We start from the raw sequence: 16,488 nt of genomic DNA, 5'->3' as shown, positions 1-16,488 counted from the left end.
CCTTTACTCTACGGTAGTGGTTGTGGCTGATGATGCGAGGCGATGTGTCTCCTCTGTTACCTTAGCTTTAATCGGTGCCGATCATTGATTTATGCTTTTACAGTTTGGGGTTTTCGATTGAAGTGATTCAACATTTCGCTTCACTAATTGTGAAGAACGCAGCACAAGCAAGCATTTAAGATCAATCTCTTATCTCCACGCGATACGTGTACGTACGAGTTGTGTCTTCACGCCTATCGTTGTGTGCAACGAAATTCGCAGTTAACGCTCGTGATTACGGTGGTGTGTGTGTGCTCTTACACCATCCCAACGCGCACAGACAGTCAAATCTTTCAACTCTCCTGCAAAACCTGCATTTGTATGTGTGTGCCTGTCAGCCCGCTTGTGTGCGTGAGTAAATGTGCGCGCAAACGCGTCGTCCTGCCTCCGAACGAAGAGGGCAAGGGAGCCTTAGCACATTGCCCATCATCTCTAGTAGACTGTGCGCTCTTGCTTGTATGTGTGCGCCTACCTAGAGAGCAAGAGAGAGAGAGAGCGCGTGTGTGAAGCTGGTTTAGTAAGATGATGGAAGGTTTGGGAATGTCCCTAACGTTGCGAAAAATGACCAACAGAAACAACAAAACTTTCAGTGAATCCAAAACCAATGAAGAAGTTAAAACCAAACTCATCTTCTAACATAAACGCACAAATACAACCCCAAAACGGGGATTTCCGTTTTGCACACGGAATAAGAGAAAGAAGTATCGATTTTTCCACTCTTCTCAGAGCGCGCACACACACACACTGAGACAACCGCAAGGTGCAAAGAGGAGCAAACGTTCGTTATTTCATTCGCTCTTGAAGCTTCCGTTACTCCCGCAGCCATTCGCATCCGGATCCGGTGGGCGCCCCCATTGGTGATGCTGGTAACGCTGCTGCTGCTGCTGCTGTGGTCCAGCAGCAATATTCTCTCCTGCCACACTCATACACACATCACAGTTGTCTGTTTTCTATCCTCACTGGAGCAACAGTATCCACGGACACACACACATGGAGCCCACACAATGGTGTGTACACCGTTCGGGGCTGGTGATGCTGGAAGGATATTTTTGAAGGACAAAAGCTCTGATAAGAGCTGCCAGTTTGCTGGCGCTTGGCATTGTAGCAGTTCCGGTTCATTTCTTTTTATTAAAGGTCACCCTTTTTTGCCACCCCTTTCATCCTTGTGCTGCTGCTTTTGTTTCGCGACCATTTTATTTGGACACTCTGGATGTCCAGGATCAATCATAACTTACCGCGTAGCAAAGCAGTAATTGGAGTCATGAGTTGTTGTTTTTCGACCGCTGCAGGATTTGCACACGCTGTGGAAACAACACGTTTGTGCACCATTGAATGCAAATGTACTGACAGGGATGATGGTCACATGGGAGCTTGTTATGAGAAGTAATGGAATTGCTCTGAAATTGTGCATAAAACGCCAAACGAGCAGATGCACCAGTTAGTGTCTGATGTCTGTCAAAAAACAGCAAACTGTCATGGTCAATTTATGGCAGCTACAGTGGCAGGCACATCATGACGGTAAAATCATAACATACGAAAGGAAGCTGTCCAAGAAAATTAGCATTTGATTCGAAATCAGACACATTTTTGCTTACAAAACAACATGTATTTAGTTATGTCTTTTCATGAGATACAATGATTTTCAGAAATCATTGTATCAATGAGAATAAGTACAATTTTTTGCTGCATATATAGCTTCTTTCCAAGCTTCCCGCAGCGTGGCTTTATGGCCGTGAGTCAAAGCGCTTGGTTTTACGATCTGCACGGTGTGGGTTCTAATCTTGTCTGTATCTCGTACCTGTTTTTCAAACAATTAACCAGGTTTAATTTGAGCAGTGTGTATGGAAGAAGAATATGTTGGAGTTGGAAGTAGCCAACATCTTCATCTATTTGAGGGGGTATATTTTGTAGTGATAGTCTACTACTACAATCCCCAATGTGGTCTAATTCTAGTTCAGGATATTGTTCTCCCAAAAGCAGTCAAATTGAGATAGGCACACAGACAGAGACTATACTCTGCGATGTTATGCTGCAAATTGTTTCCAGTAGTTTTTTTTAAGAAGTAAAAAGTTAACCTTGGTTAATTTTTTGGCGATAATTGGTAATCGAATAAATGGGATTATAAGACATAAATACCACGAAACTCTGGCTTTAATATCATATACTTGTTAGGCAAAAAAACAATCCGCTGGAACAAAACAATTCATACTGAAATTGAACTACCTTATTACATGTTTGTTGCGGCCGGTTTTCTGCAGTTACAATTTAGATATAGCTGATTGAGCATAATTCATTTATCTTGTAAAGGTTTAAACAAAACGTAAACCAACTAACCGCTACAGAGCCGTGCGCTATCAGAAGCACCAGAACATGGTAGATACAGGTTTACAAGCTGGTAGGTCCGGCCAGTAGCAGAGCCGCACTTAGTTATTTATTTATAAACGCGCACCCATCCACCCAATGCCAGGCTTAATAGATTGAATTTTGTCCACAAAGTGCACACCGTAATCGATTTTCCGGTCCAGTGTGTATGTATGTGTCTGTGCAAGTGGATAAAAATGGCTTTGCGCCTGCCACCGTAGTGTAGTGACCAAACCGGCAACCGACCGGCGGCCGCCAGTTTCCTATGCCTGGTGGTCTGCTGGTTGCTCTTTCACCACCCTTTTTTGTGTGTGTTGATAAGGTGTGGCTCTGTTCCAAATCTATGTCGAACGCGGGTGCTGTACGGTGTGTTCCTGTTGCATTCGCTGCCGTTGCCGGGACGGTAGTGCAATCGCGTTTGTCGACACGCTCCCCGTGGGTGGTCGATTGAGGTGCGGGGGCGTACATCCGCTGTCCGACATTGTCCAGAGCACTCGATTACAGCCACACGAGGTACGACGTGGAAAGAGATAACTTCCGTCTGGTGTGTCCAGCGTGCGGCGGGCTGGCAACAGTTTCCGGGCCCGGTTGGCTGGAATGGGTGGTTTAGCTGTTGCATCGTGTTGGGCTGCATTTTCTACCCTTAGCCCCCGATCCTCTCTATTGCCGGATGGGTGCAAATGCAATCGAGAAGAAACAGTTTGCCGGTTGGTTGGTGCCAAAAGTCGTGTACTCGCTCTGGGGCGCTCTGTTGCACCCGTGCCAGAAATAGTAGGGCTATGGGTAAGACTGGCAAAAGCAGAAGCAGTTGCTTTTTTGCCTGGTACTGGCTTGTTGGTGCTATTGATGAAGTAGAGGCGTATCATTTTGGGGAAATCTGTTTTCATTTCACTTCTTTTATCTATAAAAGAATGTAAAATTCGTAATAATAATAGATATTTTAGATTATTTTTTAAACATTGATACTACCCAAATCTCGCTTGCCAAGTTATCAAAACTCCCTCCTTCCCAGAACTAACGCTTTGGTGCTAATGCTCAAGGTTTTCGTTGGCCTTCAATTATTGCTGGAACAGTTCAACTCTCCCATCGATTGGTTTCACCATCGCTGACCCGCGTTCGGTGCCTGTTCCGAGCTATTTCCCAGGAATTTGGCGTAGTTGCAAAATCACGAAACACCATCATCGCACACACCACCACACCTGTTGTACGGTCTGGATCTGTGGAAAACATGGCTGTTCCAATGCTGTGTGTGGTCTCCATTGGTCTCATCAGATTGCACATCGTTTTGGCCACAAAGATGGAAGCCGTAAATGTTCTCCGTATCATTTGTGCGTCGAGAACCGTTGGGCCGCCCCAACTGCTCTGTTGGTTGGGGGGGTTGCTGCTATTTTTGTGAGGACTATTCACGAAAACTTCAAAATATAACCTATCAAGATGGTAATTATAGCTGTTTCGAGAGGTTCCTCTAAAATGTGACCCTTTTATTTTTAGCCATTTCTGTTTCTTTGCTGGCGCTAAATTGTATCCCTTTTTGATTGTTGTCCTTCTCTTTGCTGCATAAACCTCAGCAAAAGCTTATCTTCGGTGCCTTTGCTGCTTGAACGGTCGTTTGTTTGTTCTGTCACAACTGTGTAAAGCAAATCGCATCGCAGCAGTTGTCGCAAATATTATCTCCCAAACATCCCAAACTGCAAAAAAAAAAAACCCATGGACACCCAATTTCATTATTCCTTCTGTTTGACAAACTCCGTCCCAAAACCCGTACTCTTAGCGGCTTAATCATATCGGGTTCATCTCGGTCACAAAACACCTTCTTCCAGCGCAAAGGACAAACTTCCAGCGTGTGTCCGAATGGTCCGATGTAAGCTGCTTTCGGTGGCACAACAAGAGTCGTTAGAATGTGTTCAAACTCTTCTCCCCGTGTGCTGCTCGCAAAAGCTGTCTCCATTCCTTGCCCGTGTTTGTGTGTGTTAAAAGTGCTTTTTTGAAGTACGAATGCTGGTTGCTCAAAAGTATTTGTGTAACAGGGAGGCTGGATGTTTGGTCGGAGCGGATTACAATCGTTAAAGAAAACGCAATCTGGAGAGTCTCGCCATCAGTGAGAGAAACCTACCCCGGGGGGTAGCCATTGGAGCTGAGAAAAAGAGAGTGAAGCTAGAGTGTAAATAAGTGGGTGTGTAAATGTGTATGAGAGAGAGAGAGAGTGGAAGAGAGAGCGAGTGGAAATTTTCTTCGTTGGATGTTAGTTGGGGATTTTTTTCTTCTATTTTCTATCCTGCCAAACGGCGGGGCTATTACGTGGGTTTGATTGCTACTGGGAATCAGAGATTGTGCTGTAATGAGATAAAGAAAAGCGTTCACACTCAAACACACACAAGCTCTCACAGTAAGGGATGAGGGGAGCACTATACACAGAACTTTCACTTCTGTGGTGCGTAGAAGGACGCAGAAGGGACGTCAGCAGAGAAAGTTGGATATATTTTTTCTTTTTGCTTGAAAGTACTTCATTGGCAGGGTTCGTTTTTCTTTCCATTCTTTGGGTGTCCTGTAGTCGAAATCGGTAAGGATGTAAGTTTAGCCTGCCTGGTCAGCATTTGCAGCACAAGGTCCTAAAAGCAACTTCTTGCTTCTGAGAAAACTGGGGGTATTTATCCCAACTTTCTACTCCAGCGAAACACTTTATCATATCGCTTTGAACTCAAACTTTCTGTGAGAAGGGTGGAACAGCAGCATCCGCCCTAGCAAGAAGAGTGTAAAAGTGCTTTTTACACTCTAGCGGACACACACATATACAAACAAACGAGACTCTTTTGGAAACGAGCTCTTTTGCTTTTTGCTGCTCAAGGTCAAAATTGAAAGGAAACTTGCCAAACCAACCGTGCAAAAGGGATGTTTCGTTTATCCAATCTTGCGCGTGTATGTGTGTGTGTTTTTTTTTTCATCTACATCCATTCTCATTCCAATTGGTGTAAGCTTCCACTTACGCACGAACTGTGTGTGTGTGTGTGTGTGGGGGTTTTTTTGTTGTTATACGCTACCACTGAAATCTCATAAAGTATTCGTTTTTCGGAGCTCGAGCAGTGTCCCATCCACCTACCCGAGCTGACGAGACGTGCCTTGTGCGAGAGAAGCGCCAAAGAAACTGCAGAGAGCGTTCGTTAATGATAAGAAGCAATCTGGCGCAAGGCGGTGAGTGTATAAACGCAAAACCACCCTACCCGTGTAGTGCCCAATTTGCGCAGGAGGTGTGTGTGTGTGTGTCCCCGTTGCGTACACAGCTTTTCTTGCTTACGCACCGTCTGCACCGCGCAAAAAAGGATGAAAATGGGTGTTGATTGCTAAAATAAGCCCACCCAGCGGAGTGTGGGCCCCGTTTTTGCTGTATCCTTTCTGAACCGATCCGATCCGTGTTACGTTAAGCAGTGGTGTTCCATTTGTATAAGGTTGTGAATGCAAAAAAAAGCTTCCAACAATATACACGTGCGGCGGCACCAACGTAATGCTCCCCTCTGCAGTCGTAATAAAACAGCGAATGGCATGCGAAGTCGGGTATTACCCGTAGGGATTGAAAGCCGAAAGAAAGGATGAAAGGAATAATGTGTGCGTTTTCCATTTTCTGGCCTTCGATGTGGCTTCTTTTTTGGGGGCGATGCCCGGCAGGTAGCGCGCAATTTGCTACCAGCCACCAAGCGTCTCCATCGGGATTCAGCGGTGGGGGATCTCTGTCGGGACGGGCGCGATGATTTCGATTTTTGGGGTGCGATAGGGGAAGCGATAGGTGGAGGCAGGTTATTGGTGTGCATAATTTATTATTAGCGCGTCTTGATGCTGCAGATGCTTGGCGTTGTAGCGGCGATTAATTGCGAGCATACTCAAGCGTTGTGCAGCACACTCGAGCGCTCAATTGGCGAGTCTCGGGTTATGCCGACAAGTTGGGCCAAGCACAAAAGGCATTTTTAAGTGCATTTTTCATTACTGACGAAACGTTACGGTTTGGGCTAGATCTTTCCAGTGAGCTGTAATCATTTGGAATGTTATTTTAATGCCCCTTGAACTTGACGCAATAAAAAAATTAATGCGTCACAATAAATATGCACTGCGGGCACGATAATTTCTTAATAAATATGCTCTTTCTGCTATTTTTAACGATGAACCCGTCGCTCGAAATTAGGCAACAAATTGTTACGGGGCCAAAAATAAAGCATCAACGCTGATTGACAGCGGAGCAGCAGGATGTCTAACATTCGGGACGATAATAGCGCGACAACGTTGGATGTAACGCTGAATCCTTTTTCTCACATACGGTTACGCCGACAAGGGAATGAGGTAAAAATGCCGCTCGCTCACCAGTTGACCCACTAACGGTCAGGTAGTGTGACGCACTATTAATAACTTGATTGGGCCGTCCCCTCTGACAAATCAATACCACCGCCCTCCCCGGCATGTGACCGGCTCGGCGGGACACTAAAAACTGACCGGGGGTCTATAAATGGAATTGGCTTCCGTTTGGAGCAGATCGATGGATTTAGTGTTAATCGGTTGTTCGTTTTCGGCTGCTAAGCGATTGTTCTGGAACGTAGATTATTGTTTCTGGATGTTGTTTCCAGAGTGTTGTTGATGTTTGATGTCTTTTTTCAGGGCTCAATACTTTACTTCTCTAAAACGAGCTTTTGACGACAAAATGAAATAGTAAGGCCTAACCGCCGGTCCTTACGGTAGGCTGTACACGTGTTTGTAGTACGGTTTTCACGATGGATGGAAATCCCCGGTAGCAAAAATTGCAACGTTCATGCGCAATAGAAAGGCAACGGTCTGCCCCGAAAGCGAGAGCGAGAGAGTAAGAGCGCCCGTGTGACCGTTTAGCAGCGTCTACCCAGTTCGATAAGCTAAACGGGCCACGATGGGGGACATTTTCCGAGGGGTTGTTTTATTGTTTTCCCACACTACGGCTATGGGTGAATAAATCGAAAGAAATAAGAGCAAAAGGCGAAGGTGAGAAAGAAAGGAGGGTAAGCGACAAAAATATGAATTATATTTGCATGTCGCCGAGTCCTTAGGGCGTGCAGGAAATCCCCACAACCCGTCATCCACTCGGACCGAGCACGGCTCTCCAGCGCGATGAATGGATGGTTGTGGTTTTGTTGTTTTTTGTTTCGTTGTTTTGCCCCGATTTATAATATTTTCCCTTACAGCTCCTCGCCGGCCAGTCAATTTTCAGTTGCCAGAATCCTAAAAATAATGAGCCCGTTTGCAATTTCGGGCAAAACCCATGGCTTTTGGTACCTTCTTTTTTTGTTGGATCGGATTGCGTTTAGTGAGTGGGTTTCTTTTATTTTTATTATTTTTGGTTGTTTCGAGAAGGTGGCCCGCGCTTTTCGGGGGCGTCCTGTTTTGTACGAACACGAACCGCCCGCAGACGTCTGGCTGTTGCTGGGGTGCTGGGCTGTACAAGACGTTGTACCACAACTTAGTGACTAGTACTTGTCTGTCAAAGGCTCGGTGGTAACTTGGGTGTGAGACGCCCTACAACCGAGTATTGATTGAGTGAAGTTTTTAGGTTAAGCGAATGTGCGATGATGGTACACCAACGCCTTGTGTGTGATGTAGCATCAGCACGCTACATCATACCGAAGAAGATCGTTTTGTAGGGGTTTTGAACAGTGTGGTTTGTTTTGCAAATATAACGCGCTATTCCTTACACTTTATAGAGGGTTTGGCAGTTATCTTAGACAGTTGGCATACTTTTTCGAGTTGCTTTGGCATTGCAAGATTGTAGGATATTAGGAAAATATATATGGAAAGTGTATCGCAGGTTCTTCTAATGAGCTAGACTTTACATGGTTCCTCAAGCTAAGTCAGCAAATCAAAAAACATTATATATCCCACCAATATTGGGGCCTTTCACGGTACTAGCCGGCTTTTTTATATCGAGTTTGACAGTTGGCCATTGAAATCATGTCAGCAAGCCATACAAAGCCAAACGATTCGAGTACCTGCTCAAAAAATGTCAAAAAGGGCGTGTTTTTCATTCATCCCAAGGTGCACTAAACAGATCAGGTGGTGGAATCTAGAACCAAGGTGTATGTAGACCAGGTGATCTCGCCTCATATAGTTTGACAACTAATTTCTGAATAAAAAAGGCTCGATTTGACAGAAAGGGTGAATTGAATTTCCATAGAAACGAATCGTTTTTCTTAGCAGCACATACGTATCAGTCTTTTCATCGAAGATGTTGTGTCGAAACAAAAATGGATGTTCAGTTGTTCGCTTACGATTTGATTTAGCTTATAGTGAGCACTATTTCTCGCGATTGAAGAACTTTTATTGAATAGTATGAAGATTTTTAGAGTGTTTTGTGTATTCGTCAAGTTACCAGAAAGGCTTTTCGAGCAAAAGTTTTCACCCATCCTGTCAAAAAGTGACATTCAAATTTAGTTTAAAAAAACGGGCTATGAGACCACCTGGTCTATATCTTCTTCTTCTTCTTCTTTGGCACAACAATCGTTGTCGGTCAGGGCCTGTCTGCACCCACTAGTGAAATATGCTTGGCTTACAGTGACTTATTGGTGTTACCATAGAACGATAGTCAGTTCTACGTATGGGGGGCATGGTCTATACGAGGCTTGAACCCATGACGGGCATGTTGTTAAGTCGTACGAGTTGACACCTGTACCACCAGAACCTGCTATATATACACTTTGGAAATTTTTATACAGATGTCTCCCACAATGTCGTCTGGCAAATGCGATAAAAATCAACCTTCTAAATACATTAACCTTGGTATTAGCCCACCTGTATATTATACTCACCTTGATAGCTGCTCGATAATTGGGAGACAGCTGCCAGGCTGAAATTTCAGTCTACGGTCTCAAAACGGAAAGGGTCCATTAATTTTTATTTATTTATTTATTTATTTATTTATTTATTTTTTTATTAATGGAAACTAGACAATCGACAATTTTGAAATTGAATTTTACGGTTGAGAAACGAAGCTTTATATGTTATGCTTAGGAATGGTAAATATGAACTCTGTTTATCTTGTCCATTCAAACTAAACGAAAATTTCAAATCAATCCCCAAATTTCCTCCAACATATGTTTATCTTATAATCGTTTGCACAATCTCTTTTACACGTAAATGAAACTATTTCGCACGCACACACACAAAGAAGAAAACGTTGAAAGCTACTCCATCATCATCAGCCTCGTTCGTTTTGCTTCGTTAATCGATATCGCACTTGAGATGAAAGAAGCCTACGATCCTGCGTGTATATCCTGACCGCGTGTACTCCCATGCCTCTCTGTAGCAGCGTACCGCCATCCCGTTGGATGGACATCAATAAATCATTCATTAATGGTCCAGCCAACCGAAAAAGGCCATCTTCGCCGGGCGGGGCAGTGTGTTGGTTTCGCTAGGCAAAAAAAGTGAGATTTACGAGCCGCATAGTTGTGTTGTTTTTGGCAGCATTTCATCGCCCCATCATCAGCTCGGTTGTCCTGGGATGGTGTGGGTGCGCGGGACGATATGTCCACTGTGACACATAACATGGTGATGTAAAATCATAATCATCATACTCCCATTATGCTTGACCACACAGCAGCCGCCGCAGCCGCTGCATCCACACAGTGCTTCAAAAGTTCGGGCCACGGCGTTCGGTCAGCAGCAACCAAAAAGGGGGCGTTTGGATGGGACGGGGCGAGCAATAACGAGCGGTCAAATGCGGGTGACCCAAAAGCAGTGAAGTGAATATTTTAGTGAACATTAGTGTGTGTGTAGGTTGTGGTGCAGAGACAATAATTTTTCCGAAGAAGATAACCACCGGCTCGCTTTCCAGTGCTGAAGGAACGGGAAAATATATATAGAGCGAACAGAAAGACAACAGTTTTCGCAAAAACAACACCCACGGGCGTCGGAAAGCGTCGTCTTGTTGTGCCCGTAAAAGGACACGGCATCTCAGGACGGGCGTGCTAAGCTCCGCGCACCGAGCGAAAACCAAGGGGAAATGTGTTTTTCCATCCCATTTTTATGATGTCTCAAGTGTCTGTGTGCGTCTCGTAAAATGGCTGCTACTGGGGATACTGCAATTTCCTTCTCGCTTTTCCTTTATCAGCATCAAAACACAGAGTGAAGTGAAGACTTTGAAGAAAGAACAAACAAAAAAAAAAAAACAACATAAAACATTGCTCCCCAGTTGAATGCCCTCGGTGGTGTTTCGTGTTACAAAAAATATCCTTTAAATATCCTATTTTTCATCTTCTCCCCCTCCCTTCTCTAGAAAATTGTAGCGCATAACCAAACACGGCGCCGCTAAAGTGGAGAGTGATCATCGTGATCGACACGTGTGCCGCGGTGTGTTGTATGTGTGTGCGAGCGAGCGAAGGAAAGTGTTCACTGGCAGACACTAGCAGCAGGTAGTAGCTGGCGGCGTGCCTAGCATACAAGTCTTCTGTGTAGCGGTGTGTGTGTGTGAGTTTGTGTGCGCCAGCTCGCCCCGTTTAGCAGTGTGAAAAGCAGTGTTGTGTTGGAGCGTCTTCGTTGTGTATGTGTGTGTGTGTGAGAGTGTGGCAGAAGCAGAAGCCACCAAGCTGAACTTCCCTTTCAGTAATCAGTCCGCCCTCACCTGTGTTCCGGATTTTCTCGCGCGATCATCCAGCACACCCTTTCCCGGTTTGCGGTTGCAGTTGCTTTAGTACGTACATAAAGGCGCGCGCAGTTTCTACTCCCCCCTTTTTTCCCAGCTGTGATTCTCGTTTGGCCAAACCCCTTTGGCCGAACCGACAACAAACCTTCAAAACGTTCTGCACGGAAGCGATACGCATTATGGGGTGCGCACAGTCGGCTGAGGAACGGGCTGCCGCCGCTAGGAGCCGCCTGATCGAGCGCAATCTCAAGGAGGACGGCATCCAGGCGGCCAAGGACATCAAACTGTTACTGCTCGGTAAGGGAGTGGAAAGAAAATGGTGTGAATTATTCATCGCGAATTAACCCTTTTTTATGAAGTTATTCTGTTATTTTACTATCGAAAATTGTAGTCATCGCCATAAAAAGTGGGATGGAAAAGGGTCGCCGTCTTGTATCTGTGCCATAATTAATGTACTTCGAACTGGTTAACAACCCTGGTTTTATTTTTTGGAGCGTGTCCAATATTTATCTGAAAGACCAGCTCTCAGTCTCGTGCTACATCATTTCGATTAAGTATTGAAATGTGGGCACCGGGGAATTACTGTTCCCTTCTTTGCTCTAGACATCGATGCTACAATGTATCTCGAAGCATTTCCCAGACCCTCGCCAGATCCCATCGTCAGATGCCGCCAGCGGGTTTCCATGGTCTATTATTCGCACGTAGCGTGGAGAGTGTTTCAGTCTGTGTATGTGTATGTATCCACTTCCAATCACACGAATTGCAATTGATTTGGTAAGAGTTGCGGGTGCCATGATCTCACCCCAACCACGTACTCCGCTTATCCGGTACACCTCCAATTTTGACGCCTTGGTCTATGGATTCTTCGCTGGTGGCAAACCTAGCGGGGTGGGGAGAGGTTGGCAGCATCTGGCACCGGGGGAAAGTGAACAAAAAACGATTCCGAATGAAAACAGAAGAAAAAAAAACATACAACCCATAAACAACATGTTCGATGCCACAGTGTTCGAACGCAGTGATTTTCTAAATTTAGCCCCACAAACCTACCGAATATTGTTGTTGGCTGGTGGTACGATCCGGGCGTTGCTGGTGGGATGATTCGTGCCACGCCAGACCTTCCAGAGATCGCGCTCATTCAGCGTTATTGTAAACACTTCGAACTCCTGCGGTCGTCCGGGATTTAGCCCGTCGTGGGCGAATTTCGATTGGAAAACACTTACCCGTCGTCGGTTCCCTCTTCCAGTGCTGAGGATTAGCTCTCACTGTATTACGGTTTTAGTGTAAGAGCGCTGAGGTAAGCAGTGCACACTTTCTCTACTCTCAGAGTCCAACGGTTTTGCCACTAGATGGCGCGGGTGCGTTAAGAACGATGCTCAGGTTTGCCTCTTCTGCGCGAGGTACTAACCTTGTGGTGTTTGGTTTTGGTAATGAACAGCGATAACTCTTCATTTTTGTTCTCATTGTTGGTGTGCAATTTACTCCGTTACTGTTTTATTTCTGGACGACGCTGGAGAAAATGGCTGTTTAAATATTTATCTCCACAACGAAAACCCCCTTTCACGGTCTTACGCGCTCTGGTTTTATTCAAACAGTCAATATTCTGGTCGTGGGTCGTTTCGCATTGATTGTGGGATTTTCTCGTCTTTTTCCCCCTCCTTAGCAGAGCTTCTGTAAACTTTTCCTCCCCCATCACCAGACTAACAATGGGTATGAATGGGAGAAGCTCACACACAGCTTTGAATCGGAGAAGAGCAAACAGAGAGACCTGGTGGAAAATCGAACCATTGATACCGCGCGCCGTGGGTAAATCGGGAATGACGTCAACTCTCGATCGGTGCAAGATTGTGTGTAGAGATTTTTCCATTTGTTGTTTGTTGGCTCCCTTTTGCCTGTGGTTCATTTGGTGGCCGTTATTTATTTGCTAAAGTAAAATTTGCACTACACACTCTCCCTCGCACGCACGCATTCGGGTTGGCGTTCCTCGAGGGCTTGATCTTGCTTTAGTATAAGCGGCAAATATTACACAACAACGGACAAACTGTTGGCTGTTGGAATTTCATCTCTTGCACCACTCAAAAACTCAAACTTCTTATCCTCCAGGGCACCGGGATGGAGCGGGTGAGAGTTTTATTGCGCACTTACGGATGAAGTTTTAATAATGCAAAGCATTTGTTCCATTTATTTCGTCCCGAGTGTGGGTGTGTGTGGCGGTTGCCGGTGTCGATGGGCGGTGTGTTCCTCCTCCTCCCTGTGCAAGAGAGTGGATAATGTGGCGGAGCGTAAACTCGATTGTGCCTCAGATGTTAATTTTATCCCAGACAGAGAGTAATTTCGCCGGAATGAATTAATAACGCTCCAAAGAGGAGTTTTCCTCTGCATTGTACCTACGTTTGCAAAACGGCTCAGTGGTTTATTCTTTCGTTCTAATTATAGAACTTATTTCCTATGTATTTTGCATAATTATAATTAACATTATTTTGTTTTCATTTCTTTCCAGGCGCTGGCGAATCGGGAAAAAGTACAATCGTTAAACAGATGAAGTAAGTAGTGGTTATAATGAATATGTTTTTAAATTAGTCTTGGTGAAGGTGTGTAGATGCGTTCCTAATCTGCAAACTTGTTTGAAAGTCAAAGCTAAACGTAAATTTCCATAAAATAATAAATCCATCTCCAAGTTGCCGTACTTTCACACACTTCCCGATGGTTAACGCTAAACAAGTCCTTTACTTTCTTTATATCCCTTTGTTCGTGCAAACAACTAAACATATCGTCCTTGTTTTTTTCTGTTCTGTTTTGAACCCTCACATTACCCACCGATTGCTTTGTCTTTACACACCCTCCTATTGTTAGTGTCCGTAGCGAACGTTACAAACCAACAGCGCACGGGTGAATATGGTTCACATGCGATCGTATATTATCCATCCCACCTCACTCCCCCACCAAAGCGTTCCCGCTGACATCACGGCGGCGACACCGCTAAGCTTCTACTGCTTGCCTGTGTCTGCCCCCAGGTCGTCATTGAATATGGAATATTTAGCGTAAACCGCAAGTGGTCCTCGTTCCCAGGCAAAAAAGGCATGCTTTTCCCCCCAATGTGCGACGCGGAAGTGGACGTGGAAAACAAAAGAACAGAAAAAGGAAACAAAAGCTCCCAAATCAGGAAATAACAAACTCCTGACCACCACCTATTCCACTCCCCGAGGACCCCTCGGCGGAAGAGAGAAAGAGAGAGAGAGAGAGAGAGAGAGAGAGAGAGAGAGAGAGAGAGAGAGAGAGAGAGAGAGAGAGAGAGAGAGAGAGAGAGAGAGAGAGAGAGAGCGAGGGAGTTTTTTTTATCGATTTTTTGCATGCAATCCTGCGCGCCCCATAAACCACCCACGGAGTGTGGAGTACACCCGCGTGTGAGTGGAGTGGTGGGAGTTGAATGGTTGATTTTCCAGCGCCGTATTTTTCCTCCCCTGCTTTTTACTAGTGTGTGATGTCGAAGGGTCCTACAAAGGGGTCCTTTGTTTTGTTGACTTGCCGCTCCGGCTAAACGGGGTTCTGTCCCCGTTTCAACTGTTTTGTGCGCTCCCTTTTATGTGGTTCCGCCTATCACCGGTAGAGTGGATATCTTGTCTTGTGGCACCAAGCTACAGGGACGCCACTACCAGGAGATCCTGATAGAAGTACACGCGCGATGGTTTGTGTCATGTCTGCAACTCTAAGAAGCTTACGCGAGTTGTTTTTCTCTCCTGGACGACGCACCAAACGGTTTACTGCGTTTGTTTCCTTTCTTGCGACGATGGCAGTCCAACTATTGTACTACTTTTATCCATTTCCAATCGGCTGCCCGGTCTCGGGAGCAAGCTTGTTGAGATAAATGGCAAGAAGGGATAGTTCCTGGATGCTGTCTTGTCCTTTTAAAATCACGAACAGCTTCTCTCACTGTCCAAGATCTCCCTCGCTCAAGTCAACCCTCTCAAGAATACTTGTTTTTTTGTTTTTGCTAGTCTTTTATTTGTTCAAGGACACTCTGATGGTAGTTAGGCAGAAGTGTGCAAACGAGTAAACAGGCCTAGCATCTTACACTTGAGCCGTGGAAATGACGGCATAAAAGACTGAACTCATCCTTCTTACGCTTCCGAGACGGGATGGTTATGGCGGTTGCAAACGACTTCTAGACAGCATCAAACTATTAGATGATGTATTTTTACCGGCTTCACTATAAATTAACGTTCCGTTGTTGCTTCCTCCCCCGTGTGCCAATATGCCTGCGAATCTATATCCACAAATTAAGTTCAACTTCAATTTTATCTCACACACACACTCTTTCTTTTCTTTCTTTTTCTGATCCACAGAATTATTCACGAAAGTGGCTTTACGTCAGAGGATTTCAAACAGTATCGACCAGTAGTGTACAGCAACACGATACAATCACTAGTTGCGATACTGCGAGCGATGCCAAACCTTAGCATTGCGTTCGGCAATAACGAACGAGAGGTAAGCGATTTCATAGCGCACTGCTGTTGACGGTTATTTTGGTTTCAATTTTAGGTGTGATGGGGGAAGTGCACTACCACTGCTGTGGGAAGGGCAAAAATCAATCATTTAGAGCTAACGGGCCCCCCGATTTGTTGTCGTACGTACGCGGAACCATTTAATAGCACGGGATTGCAATTCCCAAAATGATGACAATTGCAATCAAGGGGGAACCTGCCGACGTCGCCACCGTAACACAATCCAGCGCAACGCACACTCTTCACACTGCTGATGAAAGTGAGGAAGTGTCACCGGAAATCGGAACCTCGTCGCTGTGGTTAGGATTGTTAGGTGTTGGTGTGCGCTGGCCGACCATAAAACCGAATACCGCTCGTGTGCCAATACAGAACGGATGACTGCGCTTCAGTTGTATGTGTGCGGTAGTGTGTCAGGACGTCAACGCGTGACACGCGGGGTGTCGTGTTCGGTTTTTGTGGTTTTTCACCTTCCCCGCTTGGGGGGCGGCAGAATTGCACGGAAACGTTCCATCGCGGTGGCGGGGGCAGGGGGCAACACGTGGGGCAAACGTGGGTGTCGGCTCACGCGCTACCGTTTTTCTGCGCGCGCTCGCGCTTATCCGCAGTGTGGTTAGGAACTGGTTTGCCTAGAGGGAGCTGTTTTCGTTCCTGCTCAATAAGGGGGTGCTCTATTATATGTCATTAGGAAAAAAAGCCCGAATGCAAATGATAAAATCACAGCTCGATCGTGATGTTAATGGACTCTCCTTTCTTTTGCTTTCCTTCTCCCCTCCACCACAGTGTGACGCAAAGATGGTGTTCGACGTAGTACAGCGGATGCACGACACAGAACCGTTCTCGGAGGATCTGCTATTAGCGATGAAAAGACTGTGGTCGGACTCTGGCGTGCAAGAGTGCTTCTGCCGCAGCAACGAGTATCAGCTGAACGATTCCGCAAAATAGTGAGTA

The 16,488-nt window shown here is 45.6% G+C and overlaps 1 protein-coding gene across 7 annotated transcripts in view; it reads left to right on the top strand.

Annotated features, from left to right (window-relative positions):
* The window catches only part of LOC121594530 (G protein alpha o subunit), a 63,861-nt gene that overhangs the window by 13,361 nt on the left and 34,012 nt on the right, over positions 1-16,488 (top strand). For 4 of the 7 annotated variants that reach the window (XM_041917897.1, XM_041917893.1, XM_041917898.1 and 1 more), the window contains 3 exons: positions 13,539-13,581; positions 15,382-15,523; positions 16,321-16,481. In XM_041917897.1, coding sequence (XP_041773831.1) covers positions 13,539-13,581; positions 15,382-15,523; positions 16,321-16,481 — 346 coding nt within the window. Of the gene's footprint in view, positions 1-10,675; positions 11,339-13,538; positions 13,582-15,381; positions 15,524-16,320; positions 16,482-16,488 lie in introns of all 7 variants that reach the window. The other 3 variants (XM_041917891.1, XM_041917890.1, XM_041917892.1) reach the window with 1 other exon arrangement.

This window comes from Anopheles merus, chromosome 2L (assembly GCF_017562075.2).
Source record: "Anopheles merus strain MAF chromosome 2L, AmerM5.1, whole genome shotgun sequence".
NCBI lineage: Eukaryota > Metazoa > Arthropoda > Insecta > Diptera > Culicidae > Anopheles > Anopheles merus.
The sequence above is the reverse complement of the archived record's forward strand: the minus strand, read 5'-3'. Positions and strand labels throughout refer to the sequence as shown.